The sequence below is a fragment of the Ovis aries genome, chromosome 13 (genome assembly GCF_016772045.2).
Source record: "Ovis aries strain OAR_USU_Benz2616 breed Rambouillet chromosome 13, ARS-UI_Ramb_v3.0, whole genome shotgun sequence".
NCBI classification, from domain to species: domain Eukaryota; kingdom Metazoa; phylum Chordata; class Mammalia; order Artiodactyla; family Bovidae; genus Ovis; species Ovis aries.
In genome coordinates this window covers 62,485,305-62,504,629 of record NC_056066.1, presented here as the reverse complement: position 1 = coordinate 62,504,629, position 19,325 = coordinate 62,485,305, and the positions used below count along the sequence as shown (strand labels likewise).

Below are 19,325 nucleotides of genomic sequence, written 5' to 3'. Positions count from 1 at the left end.
TTTCCAGTCACTGACTCATTTAAACCTCACACCAGTGTCCTGAGGAAGTTTTGCTGTTCATTCTATTTGGCAGGTGAGAGAACTGTGGTTCTAAGAGTAACTTGCTTGAGATTAAACAGCTAGCAAGAGGTAGAGGCCAAGTAAGTCAAGTTCACCTTTGTCCAACTTTCACCCTATGCCTTGTCATTAGCCCCAGCATAGCCTGACCTAAGGTCCACTCAGCAGAGCTGATGAGATCTGGCTGAAAGCCCTGGATATAGCCCCAGCGGCTCAAGGGCTCCTTGAAGTGACTTGACCTTGTGCGCAGCCTTCATCAAGTAGAAAGCCCTTGGGTGAAGTAGCTGCATGTGCAGGCTTCTGTGTGACCCTGACCTTTCCTCACCTGAGTCTCCAAGGAGGATGGCAGTGGTCCTTCCCTTACAGAATGGCACAAAGACTGAGATGGTTCCATGGCACTATGGACAAAGTTTCTCTGGGTCTTTAGTCAGGAAAACCAAACGGTCTTCTGGAAAGAAGAAGCCCAGGGACCCTGACGTGACAGCTCGGGTCAATCCTCTGCACACGTGATGCAGCTGTGAGTAACACGTGCCTTGCTCCCCACTCCAGGGCAAAGGGGAAATGGAAGGCTTCCATGTTAGGGAGGAAGAGTGGACTCGAGATGACCTCATCAGTCCTGCTCAGAAGAGAGCAGGGCCAGGATGATGGGACCTGCTGGGGGCAGGGGAGAGGTGGCTCAGTACTGAGCACTCAGGGTGTCACCTACCTGAGCAAGTGTTCCCAGGGACATGGGTTAAAATTCTAGCCCTGCCACTTGCCACCCTGTAACCCTGATGAATCACTTGTCTTCTGTGAGCCTCAGTTTCCTCATCCGTACAATGGGGGCAAGAGCCAAGTCTCCTGGCGAGAACGGTGATGTGAGGAGGTCATGAGGTTAGGTGTGCTGGGGAAGGCAGCCCTCCATCATGGTGGTGTTGTAGTGGAATCAGAGTGAGGCTGTCTCTACAATGCCTCAGGTCACTTTCTTGCCCATCCTGGGCCTCAGGTTTTCCCTTTGTAAGACAAGACGTTGCGGCTGGAAAATCCCAAATGTCCCTTCCAGCTTCGGATCCAGGTCTCTGAGGCCCTGATTGCCCGTACCTCAACTCCCTCAAAATCCCAATGGAAGGAATGCCACAGGCCACACAGAAGGTGCAGAAATGCCATTTTATTGCTGGGGGTGGAGGGCAAGGAGCATAGGGTGTCCTGACTGTGAGGAGGCGTATCTGAGAGTGTCCTTGACTGGGCTCAGTTGTCACTCCTGGGGGATGATGGCTGCACCAACCGTGCCAGAGGGAGATGGTACAGAGATTCAGTCATGTCCCTGGGAACCAATCTGGAAGGAGACCCCAGAGTGAGGCATGGACACCCCGGGGCCCTTACCGGCTCCTGCGTTCAGCAGGAACAGCTGCCAGAGTGCTTCAGCACAAATCCTGCGAGCTCTGAGGCTTACGGTTGGGGGACTGGCACCTGTAGTTTGGGGTCTTTCTCTGGCACCTGGCCCTGACCCCTCCTCATCCCCTCACCCTCCCACCGCCCCCCCCCCCCCCACCTTAGCAGCAATGACCGTTGTGAAAAGACTGAGCAAGGCTCAGAGGAGCCAGGGCTCAGGGCTCAGCATATGATCAGAATCAGGGATCAGACTGAGATACAATCTGTGTGTCTATCTGTGGCCAGTGTCAGGGCTCAGTCAGCAACTTGAGCTAAACTTCAACCTGACTGCACTCCGGCTCAGTCAAGGACCAGCACCAAGCACAATCTGGGTGTGAATAAGGGTCAGGACTCAGTCTGTGACCAAGATCAGAGCTCACTCTGCTACTAGAGAAAGAAGAGAGGCCAAGACTTGCTTCTCCTTCTCCACAGGCCCCTGTGGGGAGGCCTCATCCTCCCTTAGCCCAGGGCCCCGAGTCGGGTCCTCACCAGCAGGCGGGGCATCATAGTGGTTTTCTCATCTGTCCTCTTCAGTTTACAATTTGTTGTGTGATTTCCTGAAGTATATCTGAGGGAACAAAATCAGTAGCATTTCTCCAGATCTGGATATAGCTGAATAGAAACTAGATCCCAGTGGCTGCCACCCTCCAGCAGGTCAGACTTGGCAACCAAGGGATCTCTTGCATGTCACTCTGTCTCTCTGAGCCTACGTTTGTTCATCTGTAAAATGGGTATGATAACAGTACCCACTCCACAGTGTTGTTGAAAGAATACAATGAGATGCTGTATACGAAGCACAGAGACATGGCCCAGGTAACTGGGCCTGTGGCTGTTTTCTAGAAGGACCACCTCCGGGACCCTGACACTGTTACTCATCCCATTTCTGTTGCCCCACAGCCTCAGCAACCCCAGTCATGCCAGAGAGCCAGATCAAGGAAAGCCCCCAGGGGCTGGGGGTGAAGCCACAACTCCTCATAAGAAGGGAAAGGGAAGGGGCAGTGTTCAGTAGCAATGACTATGGGATATTAGGCTCTTTCTGTTTTTTCTTTAAATCCGCTCATCAGCTTGGCAGTGTTTACAATCTTTCATTTGTGAGGAACCCAAGGATCAGAGAGGTGAAAACAGTTGACCAAGACCCCACAGCTGCTAAGAGCAAATGCAGAATTTGAACCCAGACCTGGCCCGTCCTTTTTCTTGCATCATTCTGTGCAGCTGGTTCCACAGGTGTAAGAAAGGAGGGCAATAGAAGCCCTCAGTCTGCAGGGACACCATTCCTCCAGCCACACTCTCCTGACTTGCTCAGGACAAAGGATCCTGAACTTCTCCTGGGTCCCCTGACAGTCCTGCCTGTCAAGCAGACGTAAAGCAGTGTGCCTGCCCCTTGGAAGGCTGCAGAGGGAGCACCCACTGCTTCCCCAGGCTGTGACTTACCATTGACGTTCTGAACCAAATTCCCACTCAAGGAGCTACTGATGCTGTGGATTCGTGGGCACAGCTGAGGGTCACAGGACACCAGGGACGATACAGCAAGAGATGGAGAGAGGAGGGCAGGATGATGTTGGGATGGGGAGGGAGTTGAGGAGAGACAGGAGAGAAAGAGGACCGATCATTATCCACTGGGAGCACCCTGCAAACCACCTGCAGAGGTGCTCCCTACTCGGGACCTCAGAACCTCTGACCTTTAGGGATCATAATGATGGAAACCCAGAAGACCTAAATCTGAGAGCCAGAGAATGCTAGAATCCTAAAACTTCAGGTTAAAACCTCAAACTCTAGACTTTTACCATTCCAGAATGCTATGCTCTTAGAAACCTTGACCTTTGGAACACTGGAATTTTAAGTAGTCAAATGAGGCCCTGGGAACCATAGAGAAGTGTTTCCAATGATTTTGTGTGTGTGCAATACACAGGGATCTCGTGAAAATGCAAATTATTGAGTCAGCAGATCTGAGGTAGGACCTGAGAGTCTGCATTTCAAACAAGTGTCCAGATGAGGTCAGTGTTGCTATTCTGAGACCCACAGCTTGAGCAGTGGCCCTCCAGTTTAGTAAATCACAGAGCCCTCTGGAGGAATTTTCCCCCCATAAACCGTGATCCCCAGTCAAATTCCAGAGTGACTAATTTAGAATCATTTCTGGCACATGGTACATGTGGTTTGCATATGATGCACAGAATCTTACTTATGGTATATGTACTTTTATATTTAAATAAATTAAATAAAATTGTATTCAATAAAGTATATTGCTAAAAGGCCTACTGGCAGTACATGGGTATGGTATATGATTCAAGTTGGAATCCAGTGATTTCTGCTAATATCAGATCCCTCCTCCCCTTCTCCCCACACGAGACTGAATGAAGGAGGGGAGTGGCAGCTGACAGCCCAAAGGAAGTGGGCACCGCAGAAGGGAAGGTGCCCAAAGAGTACAGCCCACCCAGGGAATGTCACATCTGCCCCCAACCTGGCCTGGCTCTGAGCTGCCAGAAGTGGGGTACTCACCACGTACTGCACTAGGTACGTCTCCACCAGATTCACGAGTGTGGTCACAGTATTTTTGATATCGCTGATCAGTCCAGCAAGGCTGGAGGCGGAACTGATAAAGACCAGGAAGTTGACAGAGCAATGGGAAGAGGGCGGGACATGGTGGAGCACCTTGAAGTCAGGTGACTTGAGTTTCTACTCAGGGGGATCATCACCTAGAGCCACATGACTGACCAGCAGCTCATGAGAGTCCCATCACAAACATGAGCCCTCATCCATCCATCCATCCATCTATCCTTCCATTCATTCATTCAGCACAGTTTTATACAGCAACAACCGTATATGCCAGGAACAAAGCCACTCGGGACATAGGGATAAACAAAGCACAAGCAGCTCCCAGTCTGGTAACTAAATACAAGGTACATGTAGCTAAGGCTGGCTCCTTCCCAGCATAACTGTCACCTATTCAGGGCAGCCCTGCATGACTGCTGCCTAAGAGAGGGCTTTGTATCACTGCACCCTGTTCAGTGTGCTACTCTGCCTAGGGATGCTTGCCATCTGACATTTACCTCGTGGGATGTTTATTGTTGGACTGAATGTTTGACTGTTTGTCATTCCCTCAAGAGAATACGCTCCAGGAGAGCAACTTCTTTGCCTGAAGTCACCGATACATTCTCCAGAGCTCAGAGTGGTGACTGCCTGGCATGGAGGATATGCTCAGCACATTTTTGGCTGAGGGAATAAATGAAGTAAACCTACAATTAAATATATAATGACAACTTGCAGAAAGCATTCAGAAGGGCAAGAGAAGACTCTTACAAGAGCCAAGAGGAGGAACCTTGTTTTAGACCCTGAGTGATGAGATGTACATTGAAATGGGATGGGGGATAAGTGTACTTGGCATCCAGAACAGCCTCTGCACAGGTCTCGAGGTGGAAGGAGTTTGTTTGAGGCTGAGAGCAAAAGCTAGTGTGTCTAGGGCAGAGAGGCAAGGGGGAGAGCACAGTGATATGAGGGTGGGTCCAGATCAGGTAGTCTAGATGGCCCTGAGGAGGGCTTGGGATTTTACACAAGGTGGAGAGGAAAGCCCCCAGAGGGTTTGGAGCAGCAGAGTGGAATGCCATTTTCCAGATACGGTCACTGAGACCCAGAAGGCAGGATGCTTTCTCTGGCGCTATAGGCTAGGCATTGTCCAGCAGGGCTCAGGCATTTGGACTTACATCTCAGTTTTCCCAAGTGATGGTAGGCTTCAGGGCCTGTTTTCTGTTCTGGGGGTCTTTAGGCAACCTGTGATCAGATCCCTTGTTGAGGCAGTATGGACTGACCGCTGTTCAGGGCTCAGCCTGGTTCCTTGCCAAAGCCAACCTGCCCCAGCTGTCGGCATCCAGACCATTTCTCCTCTCCCAACCATGACCAGGGTCAGCCTTTCTCCCTCCACCTTCTTCCCTGGGTTAAACATGCTCTTTCAAGCACACAGTATAAGATGCAGATTTGGTGTGTTACCAGAAATCAGTGATTTAAGCAGAGTATTCAGTTTTCAAGATCGTATTTTGGGAATTTCCCAGTGTGTGGAGGATGATTTGGGGACAATCTGAAATTAGAGCCCATGATAGGCATTTACTACTCCTCTTGCCCCTCCTACCTAGAGGCAAGAAGGGAAACACAGTGAATTATTATCATCATTATTATTATTGAGGGACATTATATAATATGAGAAGGTCAGTTCTTCAAGTAGACATAGCAATTTAAATGTGCAAGCATCTAACAAGAGAGCTTCAAAAAGCATGAGGCAAAAACAGATGAAGCTGAAAGGTGCAATATGCCAATTCACAGTTATGGCTGGAGAGGTCAACACTCCTGTCTCAGTTAGGGGAAGACCCGAGAGACAGAAAGTCAACATGGATATTACTATTACTGAGAGCATAGTGCCAGGTTGCATGCTAAACCCTTGCATTTTCTCATTTGGTCAACACAGTAGCCTATGAATTAGGGATCACTACCATCCTCAGTTTAAAAATGAACACTGGAGATCCTAGAGCTAAAATGAGGATAAAACCATAAGTCAGTGGCAAAGCTAGCTTGTCTCCAGAGTTTCACCTCTTTTCACCATATTCTGCTCCCTCCCAGATATAGGAATAGGGCTGAAATTAGGGATTCCAACTCCTCAGGGAGTCCCGCTCTGCTGAGATATCTGAGCCTGACCTGTTCATGAAGGGGAGTGGTATCCTGGCTTGTCTGTAGGTGCATTCTCCTATGACCAGCATTAAGGTACCAGTTTCCTGAATTTTAATGCTGATAGTTTTCTGTACGACAAAGTTGAGGGTCAGGTCAACAACCGCACCCAACAGAGGCCTGTAGGGAATAAGATTCACAGTTAACAGAGGTGGCAAATCCTTTCTTGTTGCTCACTTGAGTCCCCTTCTCTGTAGACATTAGATGGGGTGTCTATGGACAATGTCAATATTCTTGACAGAATCTACATTCTTATATGTGGTTTTTCTTCTCCTGGCCACAGGGGTTTCTGTCATGTGAAATTTCTAAGCAGTATGACACTGATGATTAAAATAAACAGAACAGTCAACATTTCTTTAGCACCAATTCTGTGTTAGGTATTTCAAACAAAAATATTTTAACTGAATTAATTCATTTAATCCTGATCGCACTACCAAGACAGAAAATTACTATCTCTATTTTCCGAATGTGCAAACACTTGGTATAGAGAGGTTAAGTAACTATCCTCCAAGATCTCATAGCTAATAAATGATGAAATCCTACTGCATTTTATTGATAAAGACTCTTCTACACATCTTCATTTTATCTCTTTGTATCTTTCAAGTAATTAAAGCACTTAAAAATTGTAGTTTCCATATAATTGCATATGCTCTTCATGACATACTGACAATACTATGTGGCCCGTACTGGTCACTGTCATTTAAAGAGAATCTTGAGGGACAAAGTGATGCTGCAGGCAACTTTATCAAAGGGTATAAATGTTCGATCTTCTCAGCTTTCAAGTTTTATAATTAGATAATCACAATGATTTCGGACATATATTTCATGGAGGATTTTTTAACAAAAAGATTGGTTATGGCCAGTGTTTCTTAGAACATTTTAAATGGCAGGATTTCAGGTGTGTTTGACTCTTTGCCCATGGACCATAACCCACCAGACTCCTCTGTCCATGGAATTCTCCAGGAAAGAATACTGGACTTGGTGGCCACTCCGTTTTCCAGGGATCCACCCTCTGAGCCATCAGGGAAGCCCAAGAATGTGGGTAGCCGTTTCCTTCTCAAGGGGATCCTTCCAACCCAGGGACTGAACCCAGGTCTTCCACCTTGCAGGCAGATTCTTTACCATACAGAGCCACCAAGGAAGCCCTTAGACCTGGAAAGGTCTCCTTCTTTTACAGATTGGGAGACCAAGTCAGAAGCATGGAAGGTACCTGATGCCAGATTGGAGATCTGTTGGCATACCCCACTGCATCTCTCAAACCTCCGATTCTAACCAATACTCACAGGGTCAGGGTGACCTTAGCAGTGATGGGGATACTCAGGTTAATGCTTGTGCCTTCAAGAGTCGCTTGGAGTGTGATATTCCCGATGTTGATCCTCCTGATTGTCAACCTGTGCAAAAACCACAGTTCACACTTGTCATTCATCACGCAGCCATTGCTGGGCTCTTCTCTATGCCAGTCTCATGCTGAGCATTAGAGCCTGACTGACTTTGCCTGCTTTGGTCTTCATGCTAGCCCAGTTCAGAGGTTGGATTCTCTCCACTGGATGGCATGGCAGGAGAAAACTGTAATTCCCCCTAGACTCCAGGGTAAATATGTGCCAGAGTCAGAATTTGGTTTCTTAAAAAATTAAAGTATAGTTGCTTTTCAGTGCTGTGTTGGTTGCAGGTGTTCAGCAAAGTGACTCAGGTATATATGGACAGAGAGATATGCGTGTGTGCTAGTCACTCCAGTCGTGTCTGACTCTGCGACCCTATGGACTGTAGCCCACCAGGCTCCTCTGTCCACCACGCTCCTCTTGATTCTGTAGGCAAGACTACTTGAGTGGGTTACCTTTTCCTTCTCCAATAGACGAATGTAAATATAGGTATATATAGGTGGATATAAAGATACTTTTCATTTCATATTCTTCCCCTTATAGGTGGTTACAAAATATTGAGCATACTTCCCTGTGTTATATAGTAGGTCCTTGTTGGTTGTCTGCTTCATATACAGCAGTGTATACATGTTAATGCCAGACTCCTGATTTTTCTCCCATACTCCTTTCTCTTTTTGTGGCCATAAGTTGTTTTTTTTTTTTTTGCTCACCAGTCTATTTCTGTTTTGTGTAAGTTCATAGCACCATCTTTTAGATTCCACATGTAAGTGACATCATGTGATATTTGTTTTTCTCTGAATTCACTTAGTATGATTATCTCTACATCCTTCTATTTCTTGCTGCCAATGGCATTATTTCATTCTTTTTTTTAGCAGAACCAGATTTTGAACCCAGAACTGCTTGGCTCCCAGATTTCATGTATGGGGCCGTATATACGGTATAAATTCTAGTTTCTTCTGTCCTGAGGTCATTTAGACTTTTATACTCAGCTATATTCAGGGAAGAAAAGTTTTATTCCTTGGAAAAATGACTTTAGGTACCAGCAAACAGGTAGAGACGAGAGTGAAGAGAACCTTCATCCTGAGCCTGAAATCACATGAGAAGCAAGCCTAGACCTTTAAGCCCCTTGATAGGTCCTGCAGCCCTGCCTCTAATTTCCTCAAACTCTAGAAGAGCTGGCCTCAAACCAGTTCCACTCTCAGGGGTGCAGAAGGGTTAAAAAAATTTTTTTTTAACTTTCCTGTCTTTGATCTTAAACTTACCTCCCCAAAGATATATATTCTCTTTTGGAACAAAGAACTTCAGTGTGAACTCAACATCAACTCACCGTAAACACCTGATAAGTAGTTGAAGATTTTCAATAATGTTCTTGTCCAACAAGGTCTCATATTCCTGGATCTTATCAGTAACTACTTTCTCCAAACATGTGAAATCCTGGAGCAACTCAAAACCAGCCTTCACTTTCTCAAGGACAGCTGCAAAAGCAATCTCCATTTAGTGTGAGTGACAACTTATGATGCAGCTCCTATGCACAGGCACCAGATGCGACTGTTTGCCTCTGTTATTTCATTCAGTCTTTACAACTCCATAAAGCTGGCATTACTATTATCTGCACTTTCATATGAGGAAATAAAAGATCAAAAGGTTAAGATATGGGCCTAAAGTCCCACAGCTAGGAGACCTTGTTTCCTCTATGCTGCCTTCATACGAATGTATACTCATCATTCATCAACAAAGCAATCAATCCACTTTGTAGGCAATAGATATTGATTGAACACCAGCTTCTAATAGTGACTAATAAGATACTCAAACAAATGAAATAAATTTGGAATAAACTAAGAAATGGAAAATCTAGAATCAAGGAAAAATTATGGCTCCAACTCATGAAAGTGGCAAATAGGGTTCCCTGGAACAGTCTTGCAGCAGGCCTGTAAAGAAATGACTCATACTGGCGAAGGACAGAGTGTCCTAGTGGGGGCCATTCAGAGAAAAAGGGATTTGACAGGGTGATGGTAGATGTAGAATGGCACATTTGGAAAGAATTAAGAATATATGTTTCAAAAGTAAGTCAAATGAGAAACAGGCAATAACTAGCTCAAGGAAAAACAAAAGGCGACAGGAAAAGATATGTAATCATAGCAGTGCTACTTGGCTCTGCAACGGACAGTGTCACCTAATTATAGTAATGCAAACAGAGATGGAAACTACACCTGGTCCTGTAACTTACTAGGTGACCTTGATTCAGACCCTGTGTTTCCAAGCTCAGTTTTATCAACAATGAAACTGGAAAGTATATTTTTGAAGGTTGCCTAAGTCCTGGAAAGGTTTAAGGGCAGTCATTTTCAGAAGTTAGTTTCTCCTATAAAGAATGTTTGACAGTGTGCTGGTAATGTTCCCAGGAAATGAGAAGGCCAAGTTCTCTTAAGAAATCCGAATTAGGAGGAGGGAAAGATGGCGGAGGAATAGGACGGGAAGATCACGTTCTCCCTCACAAATTCCTCAAAAGAACATTTCAACGCCGAGCAAAATCCACAAAACAACTTCTGTAGGCTGGCAGAGGACATCAGGCAACCAAAAAAGCAGACCATTGTCTTCAAAAACAGGTAGGAAAAAATATAAAAGACGAAAAAGGAGACAAAGGAGGTGGGGAGGGAGCTCCGTCCCGGAAGGGAAGCCCGTCCCGGGAAGGGAATTTTAAGAAGAGAGGTTTCCAAACACCAGGAAACACTCTCCCTGCCGAGTCTGTGGCGAGCCTTGGAAACACAGAGGGCAACATAACAGGAAGGAAAAATAGATAAATAATTAAAACCAAGATATTACAAGCCCACCAGTAACTCCCCCAGCGGAAAAGCAGCACAGACGCCTGCATCCGCCATTGGGAAATGGGGGCAGGGCAGGGACGCGCGGGAGGCGCGGGCTGCAGTGCTTTGTAAGAATCGGGCACGAACACCCCACGCTCCACCAGAACGATCTAACTTGGGCTAGCAAATCAGACTGTGGGATAGCTACCACGCGAAAAGCTCGAACATAAGACACCGCCAGGACCCAGCACAGAACAAAGGACGGAACGGAAAAAGCCGGCTGCAGATCATTCCCCGCCGGGGACAGGCAGCCAGAGCCGTAAGGACTGGAAAGGGGCAATTGCAGACCCGGAGAGACTTTACTTACCTAACTGCAAGCAGGCTCCTTTGCTAAGACTTCTGGGGTGCTGGACAGTCACAGTCTGCCTCACGGGGTGCGCCAGCGGTCCACCCAGAGAGCTGAGCGGCAGCGGCGGAAAAGGTGACAAGCCACGGCGGTTGCGCTCGCCAAACTCCTGAGCTACTCGGACCTGGGAAGGGCACAAAGCGCAGTCCCAGCCGCATTTGTGCCTCTGAGGGCTGCCTGAGGGCCGAACCTGAGCGGCTTGGACCGGGGAAGTGCACGCAGCCTAGGGCCAGCCCCAGACGGTTCCCGGCTGAGCATCGTAGAGCCAGAGCGGTTTGTGCGCCGCGAGGAAGGACAGGTCAAGCGGGGCAGAGATACTGTGTGCACACGACAGTGCTATTTGTTTGCAGCATCCCCCTCCCCACAGCGCGACTGAACTAGTGAGCCTAAAAACCAGCAAACAGAAGAAGTTAAATAGAGGGAACCACCTTGGAAGTGAGCCCACACGGCCCATAACATCAGAGAAAAGCAAGATATATTTTTAATTTTTAATATTTTTAAAATCATTCTTTTTTTTTTTGCCTTTGCTTTTTTTTTCTTTTTTTTTCCGAGCTTTTTTTAATTGTTAAATCTTCTATTTCTCCTCTAATTTTTATTTCTATAACCTAGTATTACTATTTTAAAAAAAAAAAAGACTTTTTTTTTTTTAAGGCAAACACCATATATACTCTTTGGAGGGTTGTTGGTGTTTTGTTTTTTTGTTTGTTTGTTTGTTTTTAATAACTCTTTTTTTTCTTTCTTCCTTTTTCCTTCTGCTTTTCTTTAATATTGTATCTTTGAAAATCCAACCTCTACTCCAGATTTTTAATCTTTGTTGTTAATTTTGTACATTTAAAACCCAAACTTCACTACCCAAGTTTACCTGAGAGCGAGATTACTGGCTTGTCCACTCTCTCCTCCTCTGGCCTCTCCTTTTCTCCACCAGGTGGCCTCTGTCTCTTTTCTCCCCATCTCTTCTCTATCCAACTCTGTGAATCTCTGTGTGTTCCAGACGGTAGAGAACACCTAAGGAACTGGTTACTGGCAGGATTTGTCTCTCTCCTACTCATTCCTCTCTCTTATCCTCCTGGTCACCTCTGTCTACTTCCTCCCTCTCCTCTTCCCCGTATAACTCTGTAAATTCCTCTGAGCGGTCCAGACTATAGAGCGCACATAAGGAAGTGACTACTGGCTAGCTTGCTCTCTCCTCTTGATCTCACCGCATCTCATTCCAGTTACCTCTAACTACCCCTCCATCTTCTCTTCTCCTTGTAACTTAGTGAACCTCTCTGAGTGTCCCTCAAGGTGGAGAAACTTTTCATCTTTAACCTAGATGTTTTATCATCGGTGCTGTATAGATGGAGAAGTCTAGAGGCTACTGTGAAAATAAAACTGAAAACCAGAAGCAGGAAGCTTAAACCCAAAGCCTGAAAACATTAGAGAACTCTTGAATTCAGGGAACATTAAGCAATAGGAGCTCATCAAAAGCCTTCATACCTACACTGAAACCAAGCTCCACCCAAGGGCCAACAAGTTCCAAAACAAGACATACCACGCAAATTCTCCAGCAACACAGGAACACTCCCCTGAGCCTCAATATACAGGCAGCTCAAAATTATCCCAAAACCTTTGATGTCTCATAACCCATTACGGGTCACTCCACTGCACTCCAGAGAGAAGAAACCCAGCTCCACCCACCAAAACTCCAACACAAGCCTCCCTAACCAGGAAACCTTGACAAGCCACTGATAGAACCCCACCCAAAGTGAGGAAGCTCCATAATAAAGAGAACTCCACAAATTATCAGAATATAAAAAGGCCACCCCAAACGCAGCAATATAACCAAGATGAAGAGACAGAGGAATACTCAGCAGGTAAAGGAACAGGAGAGTTGCCCACCAAACCAAACAAAAGAGGAAGAAGTAGGGAATCTACCGGAGAAGGAATTCCGAATATTGATAGTGAAAATGATCCAAAATCTTGAAATCAAAATGGAAACACAGATAAACAGCCTAGAGACAAGGATTGAGAAGATGCAAGAAAGGTTTAACAAGGACCTAGAAGAAATAAAAAGAGTCAAAATATAACGAATAACACAATAAATGAGATCAGAAACACTCTGGAGGCAACAAATAGTAGAATAATGGAGGCAGAAGATAGGATTAGTGAAATAGAAGATAGAATGGTAGAAATAAATGAATCAGAGAGGAAACAAGAAAAACGAATTAAAAGAAATGAGGACAATCTCAGAGACCTCCAGGACAATATGAAACGCTCCAACATTCGAATTATAGGAGTCCCAGAAGAAGAAGACAGAAAGAAAGATCATGAGAAAATCCTTGAGGAGATAATAGTTGAAAACTTCCCTAAAATGGGGAAGGAAATAATCACCCAAGTCCAAGAAACACAGAGAGTCCCAAATAGGATAAACCCAAGGCGAAACACCCCAAGACACATATTAATCAAATTAACAAAGATCAAACACAAAGAACAAATATTAAAAGCAGCAAGGGAAAAACAACAAATAACACACAAGGGGATTCCCATAAGGATAACAGCTGATCTGTCAATAGAAACTCTTCAGGCCAGGAGGGAATGGCAAGACATACTTAAAGTGATGAAAGACAATAACCTACAGCCCAGATTACTGTACCCAGCAAGGATCTCATTCAAATACGAAGGAGAAATCAAAAGCTTTACAGACAAGCAAAAGCTGAGAGAATTCAGCACCACCAAACCAGCTCTCCAACAAATTCTAAAGGATATCCTCTAGACAGGAAACACGAAAAGGGTGTATAAAACCGAACCCAAAACAATAAAGTAAATGGCAACGGGATCATACTTATCAATAATTACCATAAACGTAAATGGGTTGAACGCCCCAACCAAAAGACAAAGACTGGCCGAATGGATACAAAAACAAGACCCCTCTATATGCTGCTTACAAGAGACCCACCTCAAAACAGGGGACACATACAGACTGAAAGTGAAGGGCTGGAAAAGATATACCACGCGAATAGAGACCAAAAGAAAGCAGGAGTGGCAATACTCATATCCGATAAAATAGACTTTAAAACAAAGGCTGTGAAAAGAGACAAAGAAGGCCACTACATAATGATCAAAGGAACAATCCAAGAAGAAGATATAACAATTATAAATATATATGCACCCAATATAGGAGCACCACAATATGTAAGACAAATGCTAACAAGTATGAAAGGGGAAATCAACAATAACACAATAATAGTGGGAGACTTTAATACCCCACTCACACCTATGGACAGATCAACTAAACAGAAAATTAACAAAGAAACGCAAACTTTAAATGATACATTAGATCAGTTAGACCTAATTGATATCTATAGGACATTTTACCCCAAAACAACGAATTTCACCTTTTTTCAAGTGCTCATGGAACCTTCTCCAGGATAGATCACATCCTGGGCCATAAATCTAAACTTAATAAATTCAAAAAATCGAAATCATTCCAAGCATCTTTTCTGACCATAATGCATTAAGATTAGATCTCAATTACAGGAGAAAAACTATTAAAAATTCCAACATATGGAGGTTGAACAACACACTTCTGAATAACCAACAAATCACAGAAGAAATCAAAAAGAAATCAAAATATGCATAGAAACTAATGAAAATGAAAACACAACAACCCAAAACCTGTGGGACACTATAAAAGCAGTGCTAAGAGGAAAGTTCATAGCAATACAGGCATACCTCAAGAAACAAGAAAAAGTCAAATAAATAACCTAACTCTACAACTAAAGCAACTAGAAAAGGAAGAGTTGGAGAACCCCAGAGTTAGTAGAAGGAAAGAAATCTTAAAAATTAGGGCAGAAATAAATGCAAAAGAAACAAAAGAGACCATAGCAAAAATCAACAAAGCCAAAAGCTGGTTCTTTGAAAGGATAAATAAAATTGACAAACCATTAGCCAGACTCATCAAGAAGCAAAGAGAGAAAAATCAAATCAATAAAATTAGAAATGAAAATGGAGAGATCACAACAGACAACACAGAAATACAAAGGATCATAAGAGACTACTATCAGCAGTTGTATGCCAATAAAATGGACAACGTGGAAGAAATGGACAAATTCTTAGAAAAGTACAATTTTCCAAAACTGAACCAGGAAGAAATCGAAAATCTTAACAGACCCATCACAAGCACGGAAATTGATACTGTAATCAGAAATCTTCCAGCAAACAAAAGCCCAGGTCCAGATGGCTTCACAGCTGAATTCTACCAAAAATTTAGAGAAGAGCTAACACCTATCCTACTCAAACTCTTCCAGAAAATTGCAGAGGAAGGTAAACTTCCAAACTCATTCTATGAGGCCACCATCACCCTAATACCAAAACCTGACAAAGATGTCACAAAAAAGAAAACTACAGGCCAATATCTCTGATGAACATAGATGCAAAAATCCTCAACAAAATTCTAGCAATCAGAATCCAACAACACATTAAAAAGATCATACACCATGACCAAGTGGGCTTTATCCCAGGGATGCAAGGATTCTTCAATATCCGCAAATCAATCAATGTAATTCACCACATTAACAAAATGAAAAATAAAAACCATATGATTATCTCAATAGATGCAGAGAAGGCCTTTGACAAAATTCAACATCCATTTATGATAAAAACTCTCCAGAAAGCAGGAATAGAAGGAACATATCTCAACATAATAAAAGCTATCTATGACAAACCCATAGCAAACATTATCCTCAATGGTGAAAATTGAAAGCATTTCCCTAAAGTCAGGAACAAGACAAGGGTGTCCACTTTCACCGCTACTATTCAACATAGTTCTGGAAGTTTTGGCCACAGCAATCAGAGCAGAAAAAGAAATAAAAGGAATCCAAATTGGAAAAGAAGAAGTAAAACTCTCACTGTTTGCAGATGACATGATCCTCTACATGGAAAACCCTAAAGACTCCACCAGAAAATTACTAGAACTAATCAATGAATATAGTAAAGTTGCAGGATATAAAATCAACACACAGAAATCCCTTGCATTCCTATACACGAATAATGAGAAAGTAGAAAAAGAAATTAAGGAAACAATTCCATTCACCATTGCAACGAAAAGAATAAAATACTTAGGAATATATCTACCTAAAGAAACTAAAGACCTATATATAGAAAACTATAAAACACTGATGAAAGAAATCAAAGAGGACACTAATAGATGGAGAAATATACCATGTTCATGGATTGGAAGAATCAATATAGTGAAAATGAGTATACTACCCAAAGCAATTTACAAATTCAATGCAATCCCTATCAAGCTACCAGCCACATTTTTCACAGAACTAGAACAAATAATTTCAAGATTTGTATGGAAATACAAAAACCTCGAATAGCCAAAAGCAATCTTGAGAAAGAAGAATGGAACGGGAGGAATCAACTTGCCTGACTTCAGGCTCTACTACAAAGCCACAGTCATCAAGACAGTATGGTACTGGCACAAAGACAGACATATAGATCAATGGAACAAAATAGAAAGCCCAGAGATAAATCCACACACATATGGACACCTTATCTTTGACAAAGGAGGCAAGAATATACAATGGAGTAAAGACAATCTCTTTAACAAGTGGTGCTGGGAAAACTGGTCAACCACTTGTAAAAGAATGAAACTAGATCACTTTCTAACACCGCACACAAAAATAAACTCAAAATGGATTAAAGATCTAAATGTAAGATCAGAAACTATAAAACTCCTAGAGGAGAACATAGGCAAAACACTCTCAGACATAAATCACAGCAGGATCCTCTATGATCCACCTCCCAGAATGCTGGAAATAAAAGCAAAAATAAACAAATGGGATCTAATTAAAATTAAAAGCTTCTGCACAACAAAGGAAAATATAAGCAAGGTGAAAAGACAGCCTTCTGAATGGGAGAAAATAATAGCAAATGAAGCAACTGACAAACAACTAATTTCAAAAATATACAAGCAACTTATGCAGCTCAACTCCAGAAAAATAAACGACCCAATCAAAAATGGGCCAAAGAACTAAATCGACATTTCTCCAAAGAAGACATACGGATGGCTAACAAACACATGAAAAGATGCTCAACATCACTCATTATTAGAGAAATGCAAATCAAAACCACAATGAGGTACCACTTCACACCAGTCAGAATGGCTGCGATCCAAAAATCTGCAAGCAATAAATGCTGGAGAGGGTGTGGAGAAAGGGAACCCTCCTACACTGTTGGTGGGAATGCAAACTAGTACAGCCACTATGGAGAACAGTGTGGAGATTCCTTAAAAATTGCAAATAGAACTACCTTATGACCCAGCAATCCCACTCCTGGGCATACACACCGAGGAAACCAGAATTGAAAGAGACACATGTACCCCAATGTTCATCGCAGCACTGTTTATAATAGCCAGGACGTGGAAACAACCTAGATGTCCATCAGCAGATGAATGGATAAGAAAGCTTTGGTACATATACACAATGGAGTATTACTCAGCAGTTAAAAAGAATTCATTTGAATCAGTTCTGATGAGATGGATGAAACTGGAGCCGATTATACAGAGTGAAGTAAGCCAGAAAGAAAAACACCAATACAGTATACTAACACATATATATGGAATTTAGGAAGATGGCAATGACGACCCTGTATGCAAGACAGGGAAAGAGACACAGATGTGTATAACGGACTTTTGGACTCAGAGGGAGAGGGAGAGGGTGGGATGATTTGGGAGAATGACATTCTAACATGTATACTATCATGTGAATTGAATCGCCAGTCTATGTCTGACGCAGGATGCAGCATGCTTGGGGCTGGTGCATGGGGATGACCCAGAAAGATGTTATGGGGAGGGAGGGGGGAGGGGGGTTCATGTTTGGGAATGCATGTAAGAATTAAAGATTTTAAAATGTAAAAAATTAAAAAAAAAATAAATTAAAAAAAAATAAAAAAAAAAAAAAAAAAAAAAAAAAGAAATCCGAATTAAAAAGCGATATGACTAACTGGAAAGGTGGGTAGTTTTAAACCTACCTAGGTTTGGTAGGGATTAATTTCCAATTAGATGATACAAATTCACAAGATTGAATGACCCAAAAGAAGAATATGCTTCAAATATAAATAAAATATTTAATTTAAATAATGTAAATGACAAATAAAAGATGAAAAATTGAGTGAATTTTTTCAAAATTAGAGAAATAGGTGCCACCGCTCATCCCGCTTTCTGACTCACATTTAGATGCACTGTCATCAATCTCAAGTTCTTTTCTAAGAGCAGATTGCAGCTCTGTCACAACACTGTTGTCAATAAGAAATGCTGAAGTCCCAGTGAGCAGGCCACACAAGAGAACTAGTCTCCAAAGCTGAAACATCTTGTCCTGACACCTGGACAGTCATGGGAGGAACAGGAGTGAGAATTACCCACAGGGAAATGGGATCTTTGATGCGCACCTGTCATTCTGACACTCAGCAGTCCTTGAAGATGGACGTGGTTATCTCCTCTCTTACAGACGGGCAGCTCAGGTAGGAACCTGGAGCAACTTGCACAAAGATACACAGCCACTGAGTAGAGAGAGGGTATTTGGAAAGTCATGCTTGACTCCAGGTCGGTGCTCTTTACACAGAGGTCATTTGCATTTTCTGGCTTCTCTGCCTAGAACATTTCCCTCTTCTTTGCATTTTTACATGAGTCACTTCTTGCTGAGTCTCCAGTTTCAGTAAGACATCATATCCTCTATAAAGCCCACTCTAAGGCCCCTTCCCAGAGTCTAGGTCAGGGGTCCCACTCTACTATCTTGTTGCCTTCATTCTCTGATCAGAATCCTTGGTACAATTAGTGATGACTTGCCTCCTTTCTCACCAGGCTGTGAACTCCTTAGATACGGACTGTAACTTTGTGAATTCCCAACTGAGAGGAAAAAAACCTGCACCTAATCCAGTACAACCAAATAAAGTTTTGCAGAATAAAGGTATGAACAAATAAATAGGCACCACATCATGACCCCACATTGCTCACCAGTTTGAGACTTCTCCTAATATAATTGATTTCTTAATTTACTATATTGACAATATTAGCTAACTCATGTGGCCCTATCCCTCTGCCTCTTGGCCCCAAGGCCTTCTGAAGATCTCCATGTGGGGTGGCATTAAGGGGAAGGCAGCATTCATAGGGTTGGAGGAAAATACTTACAAAATCCTTGCCCGCCTGCAGAGCCTCCTGAATTCCGCTGGGTGCTGATGGCCATTATATCTCCCGGATAGCGATGAGCAGGGAGGCTGCCCCGGAAACAACCTCTGTGTTCAGAGCCATCCAAGGAGATTCCAATGAAGATAACCCCTGTCCAGAGTGAATGCAGAGAGACTTCCGAAGCAAAGGTCACCGAGGATGGTTGAATTGAAATGGGTGGATATGGAGAGGACTTTGTGCCAAGACTAAAAGCAGGTTCTCGTGCTGCCAAGACAGTGGCCATTGAAAGCGGGGGCTAGGATAAAGACCGAGAATGGATGAAGTGGAGAATATTCTGGTAGAAGGACTCATGGTGATCATCCAGCTTAATTGCATCAGGACTTGGAAACGCAGTC

At 43.4% G+C, this 19,325-nt stretch overlaps 1 protein-coding gene across 1 annotated transcript; it reads right to left on the bottom strand.

Annotated features, from left to right (window-relative positions):
- Positions 1–1,189: 1,189 nt before the first annotated feature.
- Positions 1,190–18,962, bottom strand: LOC114117618 (short palate, lung and nasal epithelium carcinoma-associated protein 2B-like). The gene is made up of 9 exons (XM_042230312.1): positions 18,934–18,962; positions 17,977–18,128; positions 8,884–9,031; positions 7,461–7,568; positions 6,148–6,297; positions 3,964–4,057; positions 2,899–2,962; positions 1,957–2,035; positions 1,190–1,372 (listed from the first exon to the last, which is right to left on the bottom strand). Exons 2-8 carry the CDS (start codon positions 18,113–18,115, stop codon positions 1,998–2,000), a joined length of 741 nt encoding a protein of 246 aa, XP_042086246.1. The 5' UTR covers positions 18,116–18,128; positions 18,934–18,962; the 3' UTR covers positions 1,190–1,372; positions 1,957–1,997.
- Positions 18,963–19,325: the final 363 nt, after the last annotated feature.